Here is a 25,962-nt window from a genome sequence, read left to right as displayed (position 1 = left end):
GAATCGAGGGAGAATGGGGAGTGAGCACTGTGAGCTAATGAGGATGTTGGTATCCCTCAGTATCCCTCAGATAGCAAGGGAGAGGGTTAGAAAGGAAAGGGAAAAAATACATTGACATGCTGCTTTAACTTTAGCAGACAGATAGCCAGCCTGTAAGATTCAGATGTTAGGCCACCTTTAAAATAAAGGATAAGACATTTGTATGAAAAAAAACAACGCCAACCATGTCAAGGTCAAATCAAACACAATACTAAGGGCCAAATATATCAATCTTTGTGTTGGACCATGTGTATGCACAATCCCATGATTTGAGTTACCAAACAAATAAACAGGCCCCCCTTTCACAATGAAAATGACCTACAATTTAACTTTTATTATATAGGCTAAACTGTAGGCCCTGATCATATTATATAAGGACAGAGTAGGCTATAAACTCATCACCAAATACATTACTTAGAAGATACTATGCTATAAAAACACTGGTGTACAGAATACACAAAGAGTTTATGAGACTCTTTCATCACCTATCACTTGAAAATCACTGATAGATATGAACTTGTGCAAGACTTTAAAAATAAAAGACTGGAAGTCTGAGGTCTGAGGAAGAAAAGATTCAAATCATGGATACATTCATGTGAAAAGAGGCTTTGCATGGGCAATGATAACAAGCATGGAATTACACGATTTGATTCTCTTTTTGTAAAAGTTACTGTGTGCTAAGAAATGATCCATGTTGGCTCAACCGACTGTTCTCTGGCAATAGAATACAGTACGTGGTTTGTGGGAGATTCCTTAAGGGCTCGGCTCTTGAAAGAGTGGAGGCAGGTCAGCAGACTGTGCTGAGGCAGTTGTGCATTCATTTCCTTTGTGTTTTGTTTGAAGACATCGGTATTGATGCAATTACGCTTCAACCCAACATCTGGCTCTTTGAAATACTGTTTTTTTTTTTTAATGTTAAGGGGCATATGCCTGTCTGATGCATACCTAATTAGTTCCATCAAGAGCCTTTTATAAATGGTTCTTTCTAGTACACCTTGAGGGGCTCTGAACAGGGTAAGGTCTAGAATATAAATGCAGTCTAGATGGCAATCTAAAGTAAACTGACAGGTGCAATATGTGTTTTTACAACAAACAAAAAAAAGCAAGAAATGTGTCTTGACTTATATAAAAGGGATTTCATTGAAATTATGGTAAAAACATAGGGCTTACTCCCATGGATTGTGTTGTCTTTCAGGACATTTGTATTGTTTTTGTTTACAATCTGACAAGCCTGAAAAATGTCAAATGTATTCAAATGTATAGAAACATTTAATGATAATAAGATGACATCAGCTCAGAGGGAAGTAAAGGAAGGGGTGACAGTGAACTCTGATGACAGAGCTCAGACGCCACCGCTGCCACCACTGCTAATGGGATCACTCCTCAAGCATGTGTGCATGTGTCAGTGAGCACAACGGTGGGGGTGGGAGAAAAAGGGGTCGCATCCTCAGGGCATCCTCCCACATTATGGAGTCCCAGCACAGCACAGCATTAGTGTATGCCACATGGGGCACATCCCCAGGACGGCATCAACCATGGGTGGACACGCTGTGTAACCCACAGGCATCCATGTGGAGAAAAGCCCTAATGATAATGCAGCTTCGGTGTCAATATTTCCACACGACTGAGTGCCAAGCTAATGCCAATCCAATACATCTCAGCACACTGAACCAATGAAGAGATTTACAGCTGCAGCAGTAACACTAGCTTCAGTAATGATCAACATAGATGATAGTTAGCATAATCGATGGGCGCATTGGCGGTTGTTTGTCTCGTACGGGGATAACGAAGGTGGAAGCGATGCTGACATCTCGTCTCCGAGCCCGGTGGAATTGAAGTCTGAGGCGGGGCCTGCCGTAATGAGGGCCTTCAGAGAGCACCGTGAGCCATTATGGACCCTGAATCCTGCATGACTCAGGCCACTGCTTCCCTCTACGGACACTCATTCCCACACACACACACACACACACACACACACACACACACAGACACACACACACACCAGACAAACACACAGACAAACACACACACACACACACACACACACACAACACAGACACACACACACACAGACACACACACACACACCCACACACACACAAGCCCTTAAGCAGCTGATGGGAGTATAAAATGCCAGAGGGGTGTGCCTTTAATGTTTCTCTGCCCCGGTCTCACACAAGCTGTCTAAGCACAGCCACAAGACACTGTTGGCCAGGCCAGAGAGGCAAAGCTGCAAAAGCATAAAGTTATCGTTCTAAGGCTAAAGTCAACTTTGCTGCCTGTAGAGAACCTTCTGGACTTGGACATCCATCCCATTAGCTATGACTTGTCACTTCACTCCACCTCCCTCTCTCTCCCTCTCTCTTCTCCTCTTCTCCCTCTCTCTTCTCCTCTTCTCTCTCTCTCTCTCTCTCTCTTCTCCTCTTCTCTCTATTCCCTGCCATACTGACAGAAGCACCCCTCCTTGCAGGGTGAAAAAAAAGACTCGCTCTGTTGAATTATTCTCTCTCAAACTGACTGTGCTGTTCACCAGATTCTATTGCGAGTGGTGCCCAGAAAGGCAACCCTCCCCCATGCCCACCCCAAAGGAGGCTTTCAGGACAGATGACCAGCCTCCACACACCAAACAGATGGGAAAAGGCAGTTTTTCCCAATGCCAACACAGAGAGAGTAGTCAACTCTCTCCAGTAAAATATGCCAGTGGTTTTCTTTTGGGAGCCATCAGTACGCAGCAGTAGCAGAAGGGCTATACTTAAAGTTAACTTCTCTGCTGAGCCACACAGTCTGACATTTACGCTTCTGTGTGATGAATGCTGCAGCTCGGAAAAACAAACAAAATAAGGACTTTCTCGTTGTGTAGCATCATAAAGGCTTGCTTGTTTGTGTTGACGTGAAGAGATATTGTCTCACCGTGGGGGGAAGACAATAGTGTCCTCTGTGTGACAGCTCAGGGACTACACTGTGTGTAGGTGAGTATACAGCAACTGTGTGAAGGGATTGGTGTGTGTGTGGTTGTGTGTCTGTGTGTGCCTGTAGGCATAGGCACTGACATGTGTGTGAATAGGTGTGTGTGTGGCATACGAGAGTGAGGGAGGGAAGCATTCAAGTGTGTGTATATAGCTCCTTTTGTACGTGTATGTGTGTGCGGGTTTGTTCTGTAGTGGAACTTTAAAAAGATGAACTGGTTGTGGCGGGTCTTCTCTTAGGGGCTGTTCAAATGCTCCAGTGCGCCGAGGTGTTCACACTGAAACTCCACTCACACGCCTAGGGTTCACACTGAAACCCAACTCACACGCCTAGGGTTCACACTGAAACCCAACACACACGCCTAGGGTTCACACTGAAACCCAACTCACACGCCTAGGGTTCACACTGAAACCCAACTCACACGCCTAGGGTTCACACTGAAACCCAACTCACACGCCTAGGGTTCACACTGAAACTCCATTCACACGCCTAGGGTTCACACTGAAACTCCACTCACACGCCTAGGGTTCACACTGAAACCCAACTCACACGCCTAGGGTTCACACTGAAACCCAACTCACACGCCTAGGGTTCACACTGAAACCCAACACACACGCCTAGGGTTCACACTGAAACCCAACTCACACGCCTAGGGTTCACACTGAAACTCCACTCACACGCCTAGGGTTCACACTGAAACTCCACTCACACGCCTAGGGTTCACACTGAAACCCAACACACACGCCTAGGGTTCACACTGAAACCCAACTCACACGCCTAGGGTTCACACTGAAACTCCACTCACACGCCTAGGGTTCACACTGAAACTCCACTCACACGGCAAGTCTCAGAGCAAAACCTCTTTTGTGAGCAAAACCTCTTTTTTGAGCGCACACATGCAAACAAACCCACATGCATGAGTCAAAAGGGACCATCACAGACATACATACATGAATCATGACCAACCAGCTGTTTAGCGCACTCCAAAGGACCAGCTGCCTGCCTGCCCCGCCCACACTTTCTCTGTGAACACCAAGAGAAAATCAGAAATGTCAGTATTTTCCTTTTTCATCCTTTCTCTCTCTCTTTTTTTTTTTTTAGCTCTCAGGGTCAGCGTGGCGTGTCAATCCAGTAGATTACATTTTCTGAGCCAGATAAAAGTACTGCCACTGGCTCAACAGAGAGACAGGATGGCCAAAGGGAAGAAGAAAAATAAAAAAACACCCCCAGAATTCCAGAAAATTGCCAAGCTCACCATCATCAGCTTTTGGCCAGAGGCCTTTCAAGACATCATGCTCTCATAATCATTTCTCCACTGGTCTGTGGTCGCCGGCGTTCTCTGCATATTGGATCTGCGTCATCCATCACCCAGCGGACCACACATTTAACATCATTAAGGACGATCATCTCTGACATTCAAGACTCAGGCATAACCGGTTCCTTCTTATATTCATTAAGACCACAATTGAAGCCTCTTCTTTATTAGCTACTAAAATCCTCACAATGAGACTACAGGATAAACGGGAAACAGCTCCTTTCAACAAAAAATTACCATTTTTTTTTCTTTTCTTATAGGGCCTACACTTGCTTTTTGCCAGGGAACATGCAAGCTTACCATGAATAAAACATAAATAACTGAACTTGAAAGGTTATTTCTGTTCTACTTTTGTCTGTCTCCCAAACAGATGTTCAAATGTCAGATGCAGGCCCTATTTTGTGCCTGTGTGTGTGCTGTACTGTGTGTGAGTGTGTGTGCTGTACTGTGTGTGCTGTGCTATTGGCAGGTCAGCAGAGACCAATCTGGATAAAAGGTTGGGCTTTTGACAGCTCTCTAAAAGCACTTGGAAATGGAAATGGCGAATGGAGGAAGCATATTTTTCCAATACAGCCTTTTGCTACTCCATTTTCTCCCCATTCCACACCTGCGTGTTGAGCGTTTTCAGGAACCCTTGAGTGAACTTCCCCGAGAGTTGTAATTGGATGTCTCCGGGCGAGTCCTGTTAATGTGCACGTCTGCCAGGAACTCCTTAAATGCTCAGTGACCTTATGATGAATCTATTATAGTTGCACTCATCACTTTAACGCACTGGAAATAATAATAAGCAGGGTGCTTGTCCTGCCAAAGGACCCCCCTCTTCTGTGGAGAATCATAAATGCTCTATCCCGCCTGACTGTCTGTGTGTGCGTGCGTGCGTGCGTGCGTGCGTGCGTGCGTGCGTGCGTGCGTGCGTGCGTGCGTGCGTGCGTGCGTGCGTGCGTGCGTGCGTGCGTGCGTGCGTGCACGCGCGAGAGAAGGCTTTTGAGGTGTCTAGGCGAGAGGCTTCCATCATCTCAGTTGGTTGGTTAACCAAGAACTACTTCAGAGCCTCCATCTCATTCTATGACAATGGCATGAAAAGTGGGGTGCCAAAACGCATTTGGTTACCTCTGCAATCACCCTGTCAAGTCCTCATTTAATAAGGTGAGGGAAACACAAAAGAGACTGTCTGTAGGAAAGACATCTCCAAGGACACTAATAGGTTCATTGGGGTGCGATATGAAAGGCAGAGAACAAAAGTTTAATCTGTGCATGACAGTCCTACTCATCAAGTCAACTCAGATGCAATTATATGGAATGTGGACCCTGTCACTTTCTTTTAGTTTGCATTTTTCCTCCAATTTTCCTTCAGGTCAGGTGATGAGCATAGTGCAACATAATTTAGCATCTCAAAACCCAGGCTAATGAAAGTACAGACTAAAACACACTAGGCTTCTAATCTTAGCTAAGTTTAAGGCATGCTTTAAAGCAGAGGTTACTAATAGGCGGACTGCGGTCCATGTGCGGACCCAGAAGCCATCCTATCCGGACCCGGACCTGGACCTATAACCGATAAATGATTGAGAATTATTACATTTTGACGGAGCGTTTCTATTTAAACCAGCACCGGTTTAGCGGCCCAGAAAACTCAGACAAATAATGATTGTAAATAATCTCACGTGATCATGGACGGATTAAGAAACCACGGGCCCCTGGGCCTGGATATTTTGGATATATTACCCAGCAATCATCATTGCATATCTGTATATGACAAAAATAACAAAGAAAAATATAGCTGCAAGCAGCGATGCGGATTCCTCCTAAGATTGCGAAACCAGGGGAAAATGTATATTCTTTACAATTTTGGAAAGAAGAGTAAAAGAAGGAAAGAAGAGTGGAAGAAGGAAAGAATAGAGGAAAGAAGAGTGAAGAAAGAAGTGTCTTGCTAAAGGACGCTTTGACAGGGAATTGAACTAACAACCTTCTGAATACTAAACGACTTCTCTACCCCTGTACCAATGTCACCCAGGTTTATATCTCAAAGTTTTGCTTACATATTACTTCACTTCCTTGTTGGCGGTATTTCTGCTGAATTTGAGTGGCTATACCGGACAAACGGTTGTGAGGATCAAAATTCTATTCTTTGTTTCTTGTGAGGCTTGGTCTGAAGATCATCTCTGGTGATTTTGAAGAAGATTTGACCAAAATTGTAGGAGGAGTAGGCTTTCAAAGGTTTTTTGATAAAACCGGGAATAACAGAAAATCTATACAACCGGAAATTGGCGCCATTGAACGTCGAATTCGTCTTGATCCAATGAATCCAATGGTACCTCATTTTTGAAAATCGGTCAAACGGTTCAAAAGTTACAGTGTTAACAAAAGTCCAACTTTGACCCGTTGGTGGCGCTAGTGTGGTCTAGTGGGAGACATGAAACTTGGTGTGAGTGAAGAAGGGACTGTCCTTAATGAGTGTGCCAAATTTCAGAAAAAGTTACCATATGGGATTTGAGAAAAATTGTAGGAAGAGTAGGCTTTCAAAGCAGTTTGATAAAACCGGTAATAGCAGAAAATCTATACAACCGAAAATTGGCGCCATTGAACGTCGAATTCGTCTTGATCCAAGGAATCCAATGGTACCTCATTTTTGAAAATCGGTCAAACGGTTCAAAAGTTGTGTGTGTTAACAAAAGTCCAACTTTGACCCGTTGGTGGCGCTAGTGTGGTCTAGTGGGAGACATGAAACTTGGTGTGAGTGACGAAGGGACTGTCCTTAATGAGTGTGCCAAATTTCAGAAAAAGTTACCATACGGTTCTAGGGGCTGCCATTGACTCCCATGGTACAAGAATAATAAAGCCTACAATAACAATAGGTTTCCTCCTGACGGAGGAATCCTAATAAGAAATGATTAATTTAATTTAATTTAATCGTTTTTTAATAGTTTCTATAGTGTATGTAAGATAAGCATACAGTATAATTTTGTTATAGATTGCTACTGACGATTTCCCCTAAAAATGATGAAAACCATGACAGAGACAGGTTTGACATTTTGAGGGGATATATAGCATAAGGTATCCTGAGCAGTCCCAAAAAGTTAGGCTTGATCACTGTCGCAGTAATCTAGCTTTTTTTAACACAGCACAGGTACACTCAATTAAAGCCATTAGCAAATGAATAAAATACACCTTTTTCAACCACAAATAAGCGATACATAACAGCGACTTCACGCAGAGGCTCTGGCCTAGGGGCCCCCTGAGCTCATGGGCCCCTGGGCCTGGGCCCGGTAGGCCCGTTCATTAATCCATCCCTGCACGTGATGCTATTCAGTGCATTCCGATAAGTATTGCGACTCGAGTCAGTGAGTGAGATAAACACTCACTGGAGAGACGAGACGAGAGACAGTAGTCGTAGAAATAATTGAGAGAGAAAAGTAATTTCACATGGCGTGCTCTAAAAAGAGAAAAGTAGACAGCGAAAACAGAGCTTTCAATCAAGAATGGACAGACTATTACATGTTCATTCTTCCCACTGAAAGTTCTAAACCAGTATGTCTCATATATTCCGAGACCGTGGCGATTATTAAAAGCGGCAATGTAAAGCGCCACTACGAGACGAAGCACAAATCTTTCGAGCAAACATACCCACTCAAATCCGAACTGAGGGCACAGAAAATAAATGATCCAAGAGCCCAATATGATCGATCCACCAGAATCCTAACACATTCATTCACTGCCCAACAACGTACTAATGAATGTTCCCTTAGAGTTGCTTGGATTTTGGGTCAACATAAAAAAAAACATTTACTGAAGGAGGGGTTGTCAAGGAGTGCATGATGAGTAGCTGAAACCTTACTTAAGGGAAAACAAAATGAAGAGTTGTGAAAAAAATCAAGCAAATACCTATGTCAGCAATATCAGCCACAAAGAAAACTGAAATATTAACCCAGGATGTGCTAGCACAGCTGGATGAAGCAATTCATAAGGCACCATGTGTAGGCTTAGCTGTAGATGAGTCCACTGATGTGTGTGACAATGCTCAGCTGTTAGTTTATGTAAGGTTCCTCAACAAGGAGAAGAAAGAGTTCTGTGAAGACTTGTTAGGTGTTACACCCCTTCAGAGCAGTACAACAGGAGAGGACATCTGCCTGGCCATAAAGGTGATGTTAACATACAGAAGTTGATACATACTAGGCTACCTTAATATATATGGCACTGAATCATAACGCAAGTTAGACATTATGATGTTCCGGACCTCTGCTTGAGGACATTTTCTCTAACTGGACTTCTTTGAATTTGAATTGAATACCCCTGCTTTAAAGTAACACTATGCAACAATTTGACACTTTTTGAGGTATGGTTTTATAGGCAACTAGTTTTGGTACCATCCTCAAATTCATTTTGATAGCATATGGTCATGTGAAAGACAGATAAACACCTGTGTTTTTCCCACTAGCCCTCCAGGATATGCCCTATGGAGTTCTGTGTACCAGGCTGGAATACCCTGCAAAAATGGAAGAAAAGCTTTCACAGCATGGCATTGCCAGCTATACTGCCAAAAGACACCAGTTAGTGTGCTGAAAAGCTTCAGCATCAGCGTCAACTGGGCTGTTGGTGGTGTTTGCAAGGTTTTTGCATGCCTCTTAGGTAATTAGCTTGCTAGTTTTGGAACAGAACTCCTTATTAGTGCTTTAAGTTTCTCACATAAGAGGACGATTTTCTATTCCTACTACTGTTGCCTTTACATTTCACAGGTTTTGGCAATAGTTTCTGTAGATAATACCTCCTGTAAAACAACAAACAAAAATAAGCTTCATGAGAGTAGAGCTAGCTGCTCTGTCCAGTGCTTATTAGTAGCAGATTGATGTTCTGATGACATTTCCCATCAGCACCCTGTGCCTGCCGTGCTGTGACCCCTAGCAGGATGTCTGTGTGGGTCAGTGGTGACGAGCTGAAGAGCATATGGATACCAGAGGCCTGTGGTGAGAGGGGTTAACACGCTGTAACTGCGCACATACATCACTGCCAAGCAAACACTAAAAATAACCCCCCACCTGACCAGTCTGTCCTTACCGCTGTCACCATTATGAAGAAAAACAGGCGATGGGGAGATGGGGAGAGCAGGAGGAGGCGAGAAACAAACACCGCAATAATCTCCTTCATCCAGTACCTCCGTCCTTCACTTGGACAGAGTCACCGGAGCCAACACATCAGAAGGGTGTGACAACAGCCCTGAGATAATGACCAGACTGCAACTCTCTCATACATTCTGGGTTACACAAGCATACTGTGGATCAGAAATGTGCTCAAATGGTAGCATTGGACTGGACCACATCCACACCAGACCAGAGATGTTTCGTCTGCTTGCTGGGATAACTCCAGAGAATTCCATTTCCCGTATGAATGCTCCATATTTTCACGTGGCCCAGGCTGCAGTCTGTTCTAACTCTGTAAACTAAACACAGACTGTAGGGCTCTACATCAAGTGTTAAAAAATTCCTCCATCACATAAATACCGGAATTCTCCAAATCCACCTCCCCTGACAGACAACAGAGCCGTGCTCCTCTGTCGACACATGGCTGTAGATTTGAGCGGACAGTCTGTTTTGACAAGCACTGAGAGGGTCGATCATCTGCTGCTTTGAAGCACATAGCCATAGCAATAAAAACGCATACCAGTCAGTTATAATTCACATGCACGTTAGAGAGTCAAAGTTACACCTTTCAATCATAATTAAAGGGGTAGAATTAATAGGTCATGAGGTAGAATTATCTTTTGGTGGGATGGGGGGGGGGGGGATTTAGGTCGACAAGAGCTGAAGTGTCGGAGTGTGAACAGAGAAAATAACACTTACATTTTTCTAAAAAGGCAAGTAAAAAAACAATAGTAGGATACTTCACTTCAGTAAATTTCGATCTCTGAGTCAAATGGCACAAAAGGCAGTGGCTCCTGTTAGGCTAGCCTTCCAGACCCTGGACATTCAGACATTAGTAGATGTTTTTGGGGCAGATCCACCACCATCTCCAAAACAGTTTACACAAAGAACCACCAGAACCATTGATTCACCCCAGGATGTCAAGATGGAGAATCTTTGCAATTTTTTTGCGCATTTGAGTGGGTAGGAAATGTGAAACTGAAGTTTTATTTTTCACTTTCACTTTTTAAATACAACTGGTCAGGAGTGGCACATCACACACAAAACCCCCACTGTTCACCACCAAACACATACCTACATTTCCCCAGTGTTTAGAAAAAAAGAGTTTCTTCAAAGTTTAGAGCATACCCTCTCAAACTGTGAAGTCCGTATGAGCGCTGTTTGTCACTCAACCGAAAACAAAGCATCTACTCAATAATTTATTCAATTCATCTACCTACGCAGCCTTGCACCAACCTTTTCAACTTGGCCAGAACTCTGCAAGAACAAGTTTCTATTGAAGTTTTGTAGATCACGTTATATCACTGATATCAGAAACACCCTTGAAGGTATCTTGAGGCATCACAGAATTATGAAATCATCTTCACAGATGATGTATTGGTAATGTATGTGTGTGTATATTAATTAACTATGATGTTTTGTAGACAACATTTGGTCAGAGATATACAACTCACATCAGTCCTCTGACTGATAAGCAACTTCTGTGGTAGTGAAAGAGTGAATACAAGTTCATGACAAACCACAATGTCTTTAACGTGAAAGAAATAGGACACACCTCAGATCCGGCCCAAGTTCTTGCTGTGGAGACAAACTTCAAACAGCGGGTACCATAAGGAATTCAGTACCGAGGGCAAGACCCAATACTGTTCCCCACATCACTTTCTGTGAGCATATCTGGATACAGATGTCACAGATGTGTGTGTGTGTGTGTATGTGTTTGCTTGTGTGTAAAAGAGTGACAGAGTGTGTGTGTATCTCTCTCTGTGTGTATATCTCTTTGAGTGTGTGAATATGCATCTGTGTGTGTTTGTATGTGTGTGTATGAATTAAATAACAGATACACGAGTGGGAGATGAAGGCACAAGGAAGTAGTGTTAAATGTCCTTGAGTTTAACGTTGCAGCCAGACACTGTTTTGCAACTGCTTTAGCCAAACTTCCACTTTTCTACTAATCGTATAGCCTAATAATTGTGGGAGCCAAGTAATTGGGCCTTTCTCAGATATGTCTGTTGGCTATTCAGGACTAGAGTAGACCAATTGTCACAGTTAGAAAACATACGCCCAATGACTATACGATTAGTAGGAAAGTGGAAGTTTGTCTAAAGCAGTTGCAAAACAGTGTCAGACTGCAACATTAAACCTTTGACCTCCCTCTGTATTTAAAAAATCCTGCCTACCTTTCATGCAAAATGCAGTACAACTGCCAAAACACTTCATACTTCACCCAAAAGTGACTCGTGTAGCCATAACCATAGCAAATGCTGTCACCCAGCAAGACTTTCATGCTACAATTTACAAAAGATGCCTTTCAGTTCAGTAACAGCATGCTGATAATGCCCTAAAGCTGATCCATGCTGTACTCTGGATTTGGAATCACATTTTTATGTACTTCACATTTACAGCAATATTCTTCCTTGACTTACAGTAAATCTCTAGAGAAACATCTTTAGCATATCTTATTCACTCCCACAATCCCCAACGATCCCACAATCCCCAACGCCCCACAAATATTTCAAGACAAGCGGCCATCATGACACCAAGAACAAACTTTTTGATCTGTTGGTTTGCCTTTTACAATACTGTGGATGCCAATATTGAGTCTGGTGAAATTTGCCATGTGTGATAAATGGTGTCAGTGGTACAGTGGTTAGTGTTCATACCAAGAAGCTAACCTGGGTTCACTTCCCGGGTCATGCTAAATACCGTTGTAAGTGACTTTGGGTAAAAGTGTCTGATAAGTAGCAGACCGTTATTGTAGTTGCATTTTTGGGTCTCACTGATAGCCCATGACTTACACATACAGCAGTTATAGTGAACACACCTCTTCAGCGACAACTACACCTATAGTTTCCCTACATACGTGCACATTTCAATGTAAATGCTGTATTACCACTTTTGTATAGTTGGTAACAAGGCTGCAAACATGCAAACCAAAGCAAAAATGCAATACATTTTCCACCAAAATGAGAATAATCGGTTTTATTTGTCATATAGCCCATTTCCATCTACAGTGATCTAAAAGACATGAAACATCATCCAAAGACATGAAACCTCCGTCCATACAACTGTGGGAGGTAAGGATTGTGGATTGTGAGGATTGATCAAAATATCCAGTATACCTTTTCTCTTAAGGTTGACTATTTAGATGAAAAGACTTTATATACTATAAATACACTTTATAATGTCTTCAAACCTAACTGTCAAATTTTTTTGTCAAATGATGTTTTTATATGTGAGCAATGTGTCACACATTTCTGATGGAGATCATTTCCAAGCACTGTAAATGACTTAAGAATATATGAATCAAATGCCTTGTATTAATATATTCCTTGTATGAATCATGTGCTTATGAAAGCAGGAACATGGCTTTTCTGTGTTTCTGTGTGAGTGTGTGTAACTTAGAATATTAGGTGCCACTTAGTCTGCATATGTACAAGAGCATGTTTAGACCAGAGGTGATAAGAAGGGTCGAACTGTGCTTCTTCCGACCTTGCAAAACTTCCATCCTTGCCTCGGACGTCAGAAATCCACCACGTGGTTATCCCTGCTGAACGCTAAACTTCTGTCTATATAAACCTTATGCAATGTGTTTGTCATGGCTTCACTTTCAGCCTTGTGCTGGGAGTGAGCCCGATTGCAATTGTTGTTTGTCTAATAAATACACTTATATGCAGCTCTGGAGTCCTGAGGTAACTAGGGTGAATTTTCACCTCTCAATTTCAACAAATATATTTCTGTAATTGTCTTCTTCCTTTATGCAATTCATTTGAATGTTATTTTATGTCGTCTCTTGCTTTGGCCAACAACATGATAAAAAAAGCCAGCCTCCTTCTCATCGCTGCTCTCCTCAGACACAGGTATGACACAGGTATGACACAGGTATGACACAGGTATGACACAGGTATGACACAGGTATGCAGCCTCTGAGTGCTCTCTTCATGTAATCCTATGCATTGGTTGGGGAAAGTGTAATTTCAGGAGAAATGATTGTAAAGGTGTAGCTCCGACTCTCTCACGTTGCTGGGACTCAGGACGTGCTTGTAAATGATGAAATGATTTCAGCTTGTTACTCCACTAATGAGAGCCCCTTCACAAAGCCTGACTTCTCTCCCAAACCCATAATGACGGACAGGTACTCCCACTCTTTCCTCTGCATTCGTGTATCATTTATCAAGGCTAGTCTTATCCGTTTGAGAAGATCATGTCCCTCCCACCATGCCCAGAAGGAAAGATTCAACCACACTGATCTCCAAACAGTGTTACAACTATCACAAGGAGGGGGGGGGGAGACGATGCAGTGATGCAACAATCACAAAAAATTGTGAAATTCTTGGTTAGCTATGTGAGATCCAACTCCCATAGCAAGTGCTCATTCTGTTTAACAGCTGATGTAGTGCAGGCTCCCAATAGGCTCTCGTGTAGTATCACAAAAAGGGTTTGCTTAGCGGCCATCAGTCATTTGTTCCACCTGGGGGGGGGGGGGATTTCAGTACTCCTTCTGACAGTAGCTGGATCCCTGAGAGGGACTATGGGAAGCCTCAGAGTTAGAAAAACAAGGGATGGCAAAGTACTGCATGGGACTGCAAAAGTAAATGCGTGGAAGATCTGATGCACACACTTAATTACTTCCTTACCACTGGAGCTTTTATCTTTGTCTTTTGTCATTGTCTTTCCTCTCTTTCGTTTTTTCTCCACCCATCATCAGTATTGGTCGTGCACCCCCCCTCTCCCATCCTTTGGCTCCTGTGACTGCATCACTCTCACAGCAGGCGTGCTTGTCACAAATCAAAACCCTTTAAGCCTGTGGTCTTTCATCAAGGAAAAAGCACAGTAAAGTTAATTGGGCCCTTTATTGGCACAATAGCGGTGGGACACTAAAACAGCCCCTTTGGCAAAAAAAATAAATAGTTAATAAATAAACAAATGTATACAAGTGAATAAATGAGGCTCTGATCTTGGCAACATAGGATATGCGGTGGAGTTGTGACACATGTTTTCCCTTCTAATAGTTCATTCCCATTTAAGTATCGTGTTTACTGTCTCCATTAGCTTGGGCCCCATGGCGACGGCTAAGTGAGAGCGTGTGTGTGTGCAACAACGGCGAGGCTCAAAAGTGTTGTTGCATAAGCATCTCAGCCCTAGCAAGCTTAGAGGCAACAACCCAGAAACTAAATGCTTAACCTAATTACACTTCATGTGAATACATTAAGTCCAATGTTTTTTTATTTTTATTTGTTTGCCCATTACAATTTTCTCATGAGTCATATGGTCATTCGGCTGTGGCCTGAAGCGCTGAATATTCATGGGCTTTAAAAAATCAAACAGCGTGGATTCAGAAAGCTTCACGTTTTAAAATGTGATGCCGAAGAGGAAGAGGAAGAGGAAGAGGAAGAGGAAGAGGACATCCAGACATGTTCATGCATGGTAAAGGGTGAATTTAGTCTGCCTGGCCCTGGCCTCAGCTGGAAGGAAATGATACGGGCACACATATATGCATGACTGCATGATAAAACCCTTTTCCCCCAGGGGCTGAAAAGAACCCTACAGGAGATAAAGAGAAAGAGAGGAATAATTTCTCCTTTTTTCTTCTCACATTCACACCATTTGAATTTCACACTGTCTGCTGCCGTCTTGGCTTTTCAGAGCCCGCTTTCCTCAGAATGCCACCAATGTTGGGATAATTAAGCCTTTTTATGCATTTGAACTACGTGAGCACCCTACCTCCACTGTATGTCTCTGAGAGAGGTTTTTTGTATCCTCTGGCAGCATGCCAATTTGTCTGCGAAGCAGTAACACCTCCACGCTGCCTGACACTGACAGCACTCAGTGGGTTCATGAAACAGGCCAAAGAGGAGCTGATTAAAACTTGACACATCAGGACAAAACAGTGTGAGGGCACCGAGGTTCTCCCTTTCAACCAACACAAATTGGAGCGTGTTCTATTTATAGGTTCCAACTCTTCCTTCTCCTCTTAAGGTTTAGTCTGGGAAAGCCCCCATGCTGTATGACAGACTCATTTCATTTAGTTTGAAAAATGTCAGAGGCTGACGGACTGCAGCACGATGTCCTCCCACGTCAGGGTTCGCAAAATATATTATATTCTGACATATTGTTTCATATTTTGACTTTTTACCATGATGATAAATGGGAGGACCATTTTTTGCTGTGTAATGGTTGGGACCAGGTTGAAGTGATAGGCTTCTACAAAAGAATGTGCAGTAAATGTTGCACTGTGCACTGGAGTTCAGGAGTGCTACACATCATACTGTATACTTTGAGGAATGAGATCAGATGGGACGCTTAAGTAACATCTGAAGCTGGAGAGACTGGTGTAGGCTAGCCTTTCAACAGACCGTATGTGTTAATCAGTTTCAAAAGAAACCACACAGTGACGAACTTTAAAGCTGGCTAGCGTTAGCTTTTTGCCTTTTAGACTAAGCTTGCAACATTAAATCTAGCCTATAAGATCTTTAGCTTTCTAACAACTTAAACTGGATTTCTTGACTGGTATTGGCATTGTGTAGGTTAATGTTCCAGAGTATTTGAAAACTCTGACACGTTCAAACCTACAAGATAAAGAGATATAAGAGCATCAACCTGCAGTTTTTTTCTTTTTCCCCTTCTGCTACGGACTGGTTGCCTTTCCACAATGTCTTTGGTAAACTTGTGCCCATAGCCCGTAGCCCATAGGGTACCAGTAGGTGTAGTTACATTTTGGTAGCCCGACGGGGAAAGAAACGTGACTGGGCTAGCAAGCCCTGCAGGTGCCCCGAACTCTTACCTGGCAGGTGTGCCACAGGTGATCGGCCAGGTGGTTGATGTGGGCGAGGAGCAGGCGTAGGAGGGCAGGTCTGAGCGTGGCGCTGCCCCCGAGTCTGATCAGGCAGTCTGACAGACACTCCTGCCATGGGAACTGGGAGGGGTCAAGAAAAAAAAGATCAGAGAACATGGAGGAGAGTTGGGCATGGGCACACACACACACACACACACACAGACTGGTGTAGCTAAAAATGCACAGCACACACACTTTCAAACGCATGACGCAAATGTAAGGGAAGCTGACATTGGGACAAAATGTCTCCGACAGTCATCCACGCAAACACACACACGCACACACACACACGCATGGAAGACAGGCACACCAAGACTCCACAACTGACTTCCCACAAAAGCATGAGTGCTCTTTGCGGTCAAGAGCGCACGTTTGTTTTCAGTAAACAAAAGCGTGGGCATGATGCCACACATGGCAAGGCCTTATAAAACGAGGTTGGCATCGCCATAACAACACCATGCCATGGGTGAGCTGTTACTAATACAGCATTAGCCTTGCCACACGTAATCATTTGTGCTACGGATGAAAAATTCATTAGCTAGCTTGGAGCAGAGCAAAGATGAGGAGCTGTTCTTCAGCCTGTAAGCGGGCCACACAATGACTAAGAGAAAGGAAAAGGAAAGGTACAGAAACAGAAAGAGAGGTGACTAAGAGAGCAAATAAAACAGACCTGGCTTTGAGTGATTTATTTATTTACATAACCATTCTATGACTGAGGGAATGACCTGAATCTTTAGACAGTGCAGATCGTTCTAGAAACTCTTTCTCTCTCTCTCTTTCTCTCTCTCATCATGATGTTGATGACAAGAGAGACGCATGTATGACTTTCTGTACACTATTCGCAAAGGTTATTCCTTAGAAATGAGTTTTTTCCCCCACCTTTACTCAATGTGCCATTTGAGTAATGTGCCACCTGAGCATTTGGACCTGCTACTCATTCTGTGTGTGTGTGTGTGTGTGTGTGTGTGTGTGTGTGTGTGTGTGTCAAAGTGGTGTCCTGGATGGATAACTAGCTGTCTGTGGTATGTATGAAGTGGGGGGAGGGGCAGCCACTTCTCGGAGAAGCAGTGGCCGGTTTGTCTCACCCACTCGCTCTCTGTAAGGCCAGCACATAACAGCCCCGTCATTAGCGGTGACTGAACTGTAAAGAGGTCTATCAGAACACCTCACAGCTGAGATGGGGACAGAAAGCGAGGGAGGGAGGGAGGAGGGCGAGTGAGAGAGACTGTCAGGGAGAAAAAGAGAGAGAGAGAGAGAGAGAGAGAGGCTGTTCTAAGACCGTCCGAGATGGAGCAGCCTGTTTCATTTACAGCTGCCACTTCATCATGGTGCATGGCTCCCATGCCAACGAGATGCCGCCCCACAGGGGCAGTGAGATGGAGGCTGGCCCTGGGGGAAGGCGGGCGGTGGCTCCCTGGGGCAAACAATTTCCGACCTCTACAAAGTTGGATCAAAACCAATATGTACTTATTTACTTCTTACACGAATCGTACGTTACGTCATGTTTTCATGTGTAAGAGTATTCGAAAAGGAAAGACAAAAACAATAATACAATTAACCAAGGATGAATAAAAAAGGGGAAATCAGTGTATTTTTCTGGTAATGATTTTGGTAATGATGATGATTCAATTTGGCTTTATCAATCTATGTTGATAATGTCTTTATCAATCTATGCTCAGGAGGGAATAACTGCTACTTTTTCATCCAAACCAACTTCAAAACAATGCATTTGGCCCGTCCGTAGGCGGAAGCGCTCTGTGAGAGAACGGGAATAATCAGGAGATTCCCATTAGTTCAGCCTCCATACACAAACCGGGAGCCCGAGACACTCCAATCCTCCACGGAGATTATTTCAAAAACACAGTGTCTTATTAAAGAATGGGCTTTGGGAGGAGAACAGAAACTACGAGGAGAGGAAAGACACCACAAAGAAATAAAAGAGAGATAAGCAGCTCCCCCGCCAACGTCAGCAATCTCGACACGCTCCCTCCGAGCATGCCTGATTTAGGGCTCAAAGCGGATCAAATGGGAAAAAACAAGCATTCAATCCCCTGATTATGACAACGCTGTGTGCAGCCCCTCCCAACAGGAAGCCACAGACACCGCAGCCCCACAACACCATCTGATCAGGATGCTGCCTGCTTCCTCTCGCCGAGCAGCTACTATCTGTGCTCCTGCTCTAGCTCTGCTCAGAGGAACTCCAAGCGTTGGATTTCAACTAAGCTCACACAGACACACGCCTTTACACAGACACTACGCCTTTACACAGACGCATGCCTTCACAGCCCTGCTAGTCACATTACGTGATGTGAACGCAATAGTTGCTCAGACGTCAGAGGGGATGTCGAACTTAACACTAACTAATGACAGTGACAGCTAGGCTTAAATGGATGGCATTGTTACAGGAGCATCTCTCTCCAGCCTCCGGGGGGGGGGGTACCCTGAGGGGGCTGTCGTGGTGGGTGACCTCTGACCTCTGACCGGACTCATGGGAGTGCTGAGCTCATGGGTCATGGGATGAGAGCGGTCTCATCATCTACCAAATCAACAACACAACACAACCTTAGGGGCTGACATAATGACCAAGGAGGAGGATTGTCAAAATATCAAATATCCGCCAGCCATGAAACTCCACACACTGTGCCTCTGAAAGCAGAGGAACAAGGCCCTCGGGCTATCCTCGGGGTGCTGCTGGCATATGTCAACTGATGGCTGAGATCAGCACAACCTGGGGCTGGTCCCACCCGTCTGGATGAGAGACCAAAGCTAATGTGTAAAGTAGAGATAGCTTATCACCTGCCAGCTCTGGCTGCAGTTACAGTCCTGAGAACAGTTTGTCAATTAAACAGGTCAGCCATGCAGGAGTGTCTCATTGTCGCCAATGTTTGGGTGATGATTTATGCAAGTTGAAAATTTGATGTTTTGACCTTGGCTTCAAGTTCAAGTGCTATCTGTAAGTATACACGAAGACACACTCTATTTTGCTGTCCTTGCCCTTCTTTCACTCAACTAACAGATTTTGATAACGGTTTTGAAATGGACGGCCCTGGATCTCAAACATTACTCTACGGGTCGAGGCAGACTCGTGAAAGGGCGAACGATTGAACGGCGATAGACTAGCGATGATTGGCCATAAAAAACTTTGTATCTCAATCTCCAGTCCTGAGCCTATAGTCCAATTTCTGTAGTCATCATAAATACATGTTGTGGTCCCGGAGCAAAGCTCACCCGTGTCCATTTAAGGGGGGAAATGGCACGTCACGATCGGAAGAGTTACAGTGTTATTGCACGTGTGCTCCTCTCTTCTAGCGGACAATGCGCCCCATATTTTATAGCCGCGACCTCTCTTTCCTCGAGCCAAAGACTGAGCACCTGCTTCTTGTAAGAGAGGCAGCACGGCGAGAGTACGTCTTTGAAATTGCTTTCCAGAAGTGACTTTGTGTTCTTTGACTAAATATTGGACTCAATGATTAATTTTGTTGTCGTTGACCTAAGCAGTTGGAAAGTACAACGTCTATACTTGGAGCCTGAGCACACTTTCTCACATGTGTTTTCCTCTTCTACCTTCCACTACACATTTAATTAAAAACGATTTTAAATATATGACCTTCTGTGCAGCTTCATAACCAGTGTCAAAACTACACACATTCACACACACCCTGAAAACTCTTACAATTACAATAATGCAGAAGACACAAAACATTTTTGGCTCCGTACAGTGTATCTGAACTTACGCCACTTACACCGTCATTCAGGAGGCAGTAGAGGATATCAGATAAATGGAGATATTAATGATGTTCTTCGTGATGGGGGTTAAGCAACTAGGACGAATCTTACTGCTAAAGTTGATGTGATTCACTACCTGCTTGCGATATTAAAAGCAGTGATCCATTGGATTTTAACAAAGTCCTTATAGGCAAGTCTCGCCACTCGGCCGCCATGTTGGCAACGCCTCTGGGCAGCTATTTCAGGCAAACAAGATCAGGGTCTTATCTAAATTAAAGGGGAGAGATCCATACTCCACAGAGGATGGTCAAACAGACATTAAAAGTACATAATGTGAATGTGCATTTACATCTGACATAAACAGTGTGAATATTGTTTCACTGCTCAAATAAGGCTTAAAAAAAAGACTTCATTCTTCACGTTGACTTGTTCACTGCTCATGCACCAAATTTCGTGACGTGGCTATAACTATGGCAACAATGGAAATAAACAGAACGTACAGGGGAAGCGAAAGGTTAGTTATGCCATTTACAAATCTGCCATGTTTAGCGTTACAGATTCCCTCCTAGTTCCCCCCTTCATTTTCCAGTCGGTGATTTGTCTTTAAAACATCGTTGGTTTCACTGAGGTTCAGGGTTAGCACTGGGGAAGTGAGAAGAGGAGTCGGACGATCAATAGTGTTGTTTGGCAAATGCTACAGCAAGGTTTCATTGCTCCGGAGTATCAACGTACATGAATACAGACTACTTCCAATGGGCTCTAAAGATTAAATAAGTAATTCAATTTTTCAGCCATAAACCCAGAGATTTGCACCAATTCTGCAATTATCACAAGTCTTGGGACATTTCCCAGGAAACCTTCAAAAACTGGAATGAGATATAGAGAGGATTACAGCACTGCACATTGTTCAAGTGCTTTTTGTGTTCGAGTTTTCAAGCTGCCTATGATGTCCAATGAAATAATCACGGGGAGTGTGTGTCTGATCCTGGCCCATCAGAGGCTCTCATGGAAGGCCCAGATTTTTGGAATGAATCCACCTGATGATGTGTCAGCCCACTCCCATTAATCTCCAGCAACGGCACAAGCCTCCACCAACCACTCACCACAGCTTTTACGCAGCCATTCTGACCCGACAGTGATTCTTTTCAATCTCAAAAAAAAAAGAAAAAGAAACAGAAGGATTTTGCACACCACTCCTGATTGAACTTGAAAAAGAAAAATAGTTTATCAAGAAAATAGTTTGTCAAGATAAGAAAAAATGTGTGCACAATCCCTTAGTTATGTTTCTACTTCTGTGGGACACAAATTAGAACTAGAAACGAGAGTGTCCACGGAGGGTGTTGAGATGCCAGTTCTCTCTGATCACGACCATTCTGTTGCATGACGAGCAAATCTGTTATGGCAGACCTCTGGCGTGAAGTTAAGAAGATAATGGCAGAATATGCACTGGAAAACTATCCATTTAAATGACTAGAATAGCAGAAATTATATGCTGATTCAAAGGGGCGCACAAATCCCTTCGTGTCTCCTACGAGCTCAGTTATAGGCTGTTACACAGCATGCCTCACAACTCTATCAAAACAACTACCTAGTGGAGCGACTAATAGAACATCTGGTGAGCGAACAACAATGCACACAGATGTGCCACCTACATTAGCTTTGCATAATGCATTAATCCCTTCCTAAAAGCATGGCAATCATCTGTTGTATAATCCTGCTTGAACTGCATCTCAAAGTGAACTACAACTACCAGTAATCCTGTGTGTGTGGTTATTTTTTGTTGATTTACACGTTGACAAACATAGTTTAGCGTGCTATAACCACACCTAAACTCATTTTGTGAATAGTATCTGGCCATGCTCCATTAGACTCCAGTCGTTGCATCCTAATAGGCATAGACTTCAGGCTGAAACCATTGGACCATCCTTGAACCCAATCGGCATTGACCACTATGGGACTGCTGTAATTCCTACAACCCCACTAACAGTGCAAGCTAATATGTAAGCCTTTTCCAAATCCCCATTGGCAGTAAGGAAACAATGTCTTTGCCTGTGATTAAAAGATTTGCACATTCTTCTTTCTCTAGCATCTTCAATGTTTTCTAGTGTTGCTGCTACTGTTTGTATCACTTCGCCTAGCACTGGCACTGCCGCCATTGTGCCAATAGGATTTCCAGACTATAGTGTCAGTGAAAACTGAGGCTGAGAGTAATAGGCGGGCAGAACCAGGCTAAACAAAGTTCCCCAAGCAATACAATTATGCAGCCTGTGGTTGTTTAATTATTGCACTTTTGGACTTGCAGACACCTTTTGGTTGCTGAAAGCACAGTAATGGGAAAACAGCAGGTAGTTTAAACACTTTGATAGCACCATCTTCATTATGCACACAGGACAAGTAATTACAAACTAATGGGAACTGTGGGACAATAAATGTCTGAAGTATGCATATTCTGAAGTTCAGTCTCCAGTTCCAGCATAGCATTATTACAGCTAAATGAGGACAAAGGAAATAAGTTTTGAGGTCAGTTCAGATTACACGTTTACTTTAACCAGGTGACGATGAGCCCTGCTTTAGCCTGTAGGAACTAAACCTAAACCATAACTTAAAAAATACACCAAAGGCAACATATTGTATTTAACATGTTACACACTCAATATGCCTTGTGCCTCTGTTAACTAACTCTCACTCTCTCTCTCTCTCTCTCTCTCTTTAGTGTTACCCACACATAGAAATGGTACATGAAGTTGACTTACCCTATTGAGTTTACTATTACTCAACAGGTGGTCGGTCAGTTTCTTCAGACAGTCCTCTGCTTGGCTGAGGAATGGCCCAGGCGGTTTACAGTGGGCCCGCCACTCCTCCACAGCCTGCACCACCACCTGTGAAGCCTGAAGAAGCAAAGCCTGCTGGACGTGGCACGGGTCGTCCCTGGAGGCTGGCGCCAGGGAGCCGAGCAGCTGGCACACAGAGTCCCAGACCACGGAGCCGTGGCCATCCAGAGAGAGCCCACGGGCATCCACGTTACGCAGGCCACAGAGGTTCTGCAGAAATTGCATGTGGGAGAGCAGGGCACTCTCCCGTGGGTCTGTGCTCAGCTGGGGGAAATGGGGCTGCCTGGGGTGGGTGGGGATGGATGAGGATGAGGATGTCTCCGTCTGGCCCTTCTCCACACTCCAGGTTTGCAGGAGTGACTCAGTGTTATTCTCTGTGCCACAGCCTGAGTCAGGCTCCGTGCTCATTTGTTCAGTCCCTGACAACTGGGGTCCCGAGGAGGGAATGAGATCCTGGGAGAGTACCTCCATTAAACCATCACCTGAGGGGAACATCAAGCACACGTGTAAGCATTTAGACCACAGAGAAACACAGGCTTAAATCCACTGGCTGGCCATAGGGTTACAGATCTCCACTCTCAGTAGTCTTGACTCAGTTTTTTTTGCATACTCAACATAAGAAATGCATCCCTCTCCCTCATCTGCTGTTGGAGATCCACGTGGACACACCAAGCTTAAAGGTGCAGTCCGCAATTCTAATCCCATGGACTTTTTGTCAAATTCAGCAAATTGCTCCTCATGGCCCTCTAGCTGTTCTTTCAGTGTTTGTGCTAAAAGAAACATGAAGCCCTGGCTCTGTAAATGGGAAACATGGTGGCTCAGACCGAGCCATAAACAATCATAGCCAATCAACACGGTGCTTCAGGGGCACAGAAGGAAGGCCCATTTGATTGGCTGTTGAGCACAAATATCAACAACCTTTTGCAAAACCGAAACCTAATCGCAGACAGCATCTTTAATTCTGCTTATGCAAAACATACAATTCCCAAAACGAATTACTTCTTTGACTTTGATATAAAAAATGCGAATGACAAATTCTAAATCAACAGTCAAGACATGCAAAGCTCAGCTTTACTGACACACAACACATTTGTCAGTTATGGTCTGCAATAGGGACACAATGTGTGTTGAAAGCTTACGGACATGATTAGCCAACATCCTGACTTGACAAACAGAAAGACCTACCAGCCTAAGTTAAGTCATGTGTTTGCCTAGTTCCTTCTCTAATGCTCAGATGCAATTACTCATCACAGTGATATGAAACACCCACACCTGGGGAAAATTAGCTTGATTATTAAGTCTCCATTGCTGTCTCCTTCCCAAAATGAGTGAATGCCCTACACCTGCAATTTAAATAAAAAATGCTTGGTTCCCCACAGTGTCCCTTTTTTGCTGATGTTCACTGAAAAATAACACAAGTTTGTTAACACACAATGGCAACCTAGAAAATATGGACACACAATTTCCTTTATAAATACAATATTTCAATAATAGACCACCAGGCTGATTCTGGCTAAAAAACCCAAACTCAGTCTATGACTACATCCATTAAAATCCACTCATATTGTGTGGCACTCAAAGCTATTGAAACTCAGTTCGTCTGCCCACTTTTAATAAGCTTGAATGCCTGCTGTTGAACAGTTAAACAGGAAAATGTATGCTATTTCATTTGAACACATACTGCCTGTGAGAAAGATCACATGTCAATCAACAAAACCCACCATGTCCATTGTTCTTGCTGGGCTTCGATAGCATCTTGGATAGGAGAAGTTCCTGACGAAGTCGCAAAACCTCCTCTTGTAGGCCCTCTGCATTGGTTTTCCAAGACTGCTCAAGATGGTTGAACCTGGCAGCCAATTGCTCAGCATACTGTCTACCACTTCTCCCTGGTGGTTTGCTTTTAATGATGGCAACTGCCACGGCTAGTTTAGCTGATTTTGTGTACCATGTTTTGAGAGCATTCCCTGAGGACGGCAAAAAAATATAACGGTAAAACCTACATACTGTCCCTTTGCGAGTAGTGTTTGAACTTGGATGCTTCTCAGATTACCTTTAGATTAGGGGGCTAGAGAGACAGTTCAGGTCTTCATATTTTTAGGTTGCATCATAAAAAAACCTTGCCAGAACTTTACTCACTTTACTCAGTATTTGATTGTAATGTTATGTATAATACATATAAGCAATTCCCTGGCAAAAATAAAATATTAACAGCGATTCATGGATGTTCTGTGCACTGTTATTTATGTATTGCAAGTCACAAGCATTTGTGCTTAGCAATAAGCTTACAGTACTATGATGTATCTGATTGCATCTTGGAGTTAGCCAAGACAGTTCTATGTATACGTAGCCATGACTAGCTAGCAATCATGCTACATCAATGTAATTGAAGCCTGATCGGGACCACCACAAAATGTAAACATCAGGTTGTAACATTTCAACATAAGCTGCGCTTGTTGTTTTTATGATTTACAAATTGTATGTAATTAGTTATCGCTCTCTACCCAACGTAATCGCTGGTCAAACTGTCATTTTTAAAGAAGCTTTCTTAGCTGTGCTAGCTAGCGATAAGTGGCTAATTTGCTGACGCTATAATGTCTGTCTACTGGTGAGTTAGCTATCGATACCAGAGCTAGGTAAGTAGGAAAACGTAAAAAATGTACAGGACTTACAAGGCAAAGATTGTTTCCCACTGGCATTGTCCATCTCTGATGAAACATTCGTTTTCATTAGCTGAAGTTAAAAATACGCTGATTGTGTAGTGTCATTACAGCAGATTTACAGCAGTTTCATGACAGGCTGACTTGTTAGGTGTGACAGGAACGAGCAGAGAAACGTAACTTGGGAAACACAGAACGTTCAATCATCATCCCTGTATGGACGTGACTGCGCATGCAGTCATTGTCTGTTTGGATGAACTGCTAACAGATCAAGTAATCTTTTTCCTCTTTTGTTAATTTATTGGCGGTTGACATTCCACAGGTCAAGGAAAGAAAACTATTTGCTTAGACATATTGACATGGTGTGCTAAATTCCTCGACCATTAATTTAGCTAACTCAGAGAGACTGGCTTGCAGTGTTGCCAACTTTTCTGTAAGGAAAGTAGCTGTTAGCTCTCGGAAA

General features: G+C 43.5%; 1 protein-coding gene across 3 annotated transcripts in view; it reads right to left on the bottom strand.

Annotated features, from left to right (window-relative positions):
* mei4 (meiosis-specific, MEI4 homolog (S. cerevisiae)) overlaps window positions 1–25,716 on the bottom strand; it is a 39,616-nt gene extending 13,900 nt beyond the window's left edge. The window contains exons 1-4 of one of the 3 annotated variants that reach the window (XM_012823852.3): window positions 25,512–25,716; window positions 24,564–24,806; window positions 22,765–23,324; window positions 16,235–16,366 (exon numbers count right to left, since the gene is read on the bottom strand). In XM_012823852.3, coding sequence (XP_012679306.2) covers window positions 16,235–16,366; window positions 22,765–23,324; window positions 24,564–24,806; window positions 25,512–25,569 — 993 coding nt within the window. In that variant the 5' untranslated portion in view covers window positions 25,570–25,716. Of the gene's footprint in view, window positions 1–16,234; window positions 16,367–22,764; window positions 23,325–23,457; window positions 23,585–24,027; window positions 24,099–24,563; window positions 24,807–25,511 lie in introns of those variants that run through there. The other 2 variants (XM_031582075.2, XM_031582074.2) reach the window with 2 other exon arrangements.
* Window positions 25,717–25,962: the final 246 nt, after the last annotated feature.

This window comes from Clupea harengus, chromosome 15 (genome assembly GCF_900700415.2).
Source record: "Clupea harengus chromosome 15, Ch_v2.0.2, whole genome shotgun sequence".
NCBI lineage: Eukaryota > Metazoa > Chordata > Actinopteri > Clupeiformes > Clupeidae > Clupea > Clupea harengus.
The sequence above is the reverse complement of the archived record's forward strand: the minus strand, read 5'-3'. Positions and strand labels throughout refer to the sequence as shown.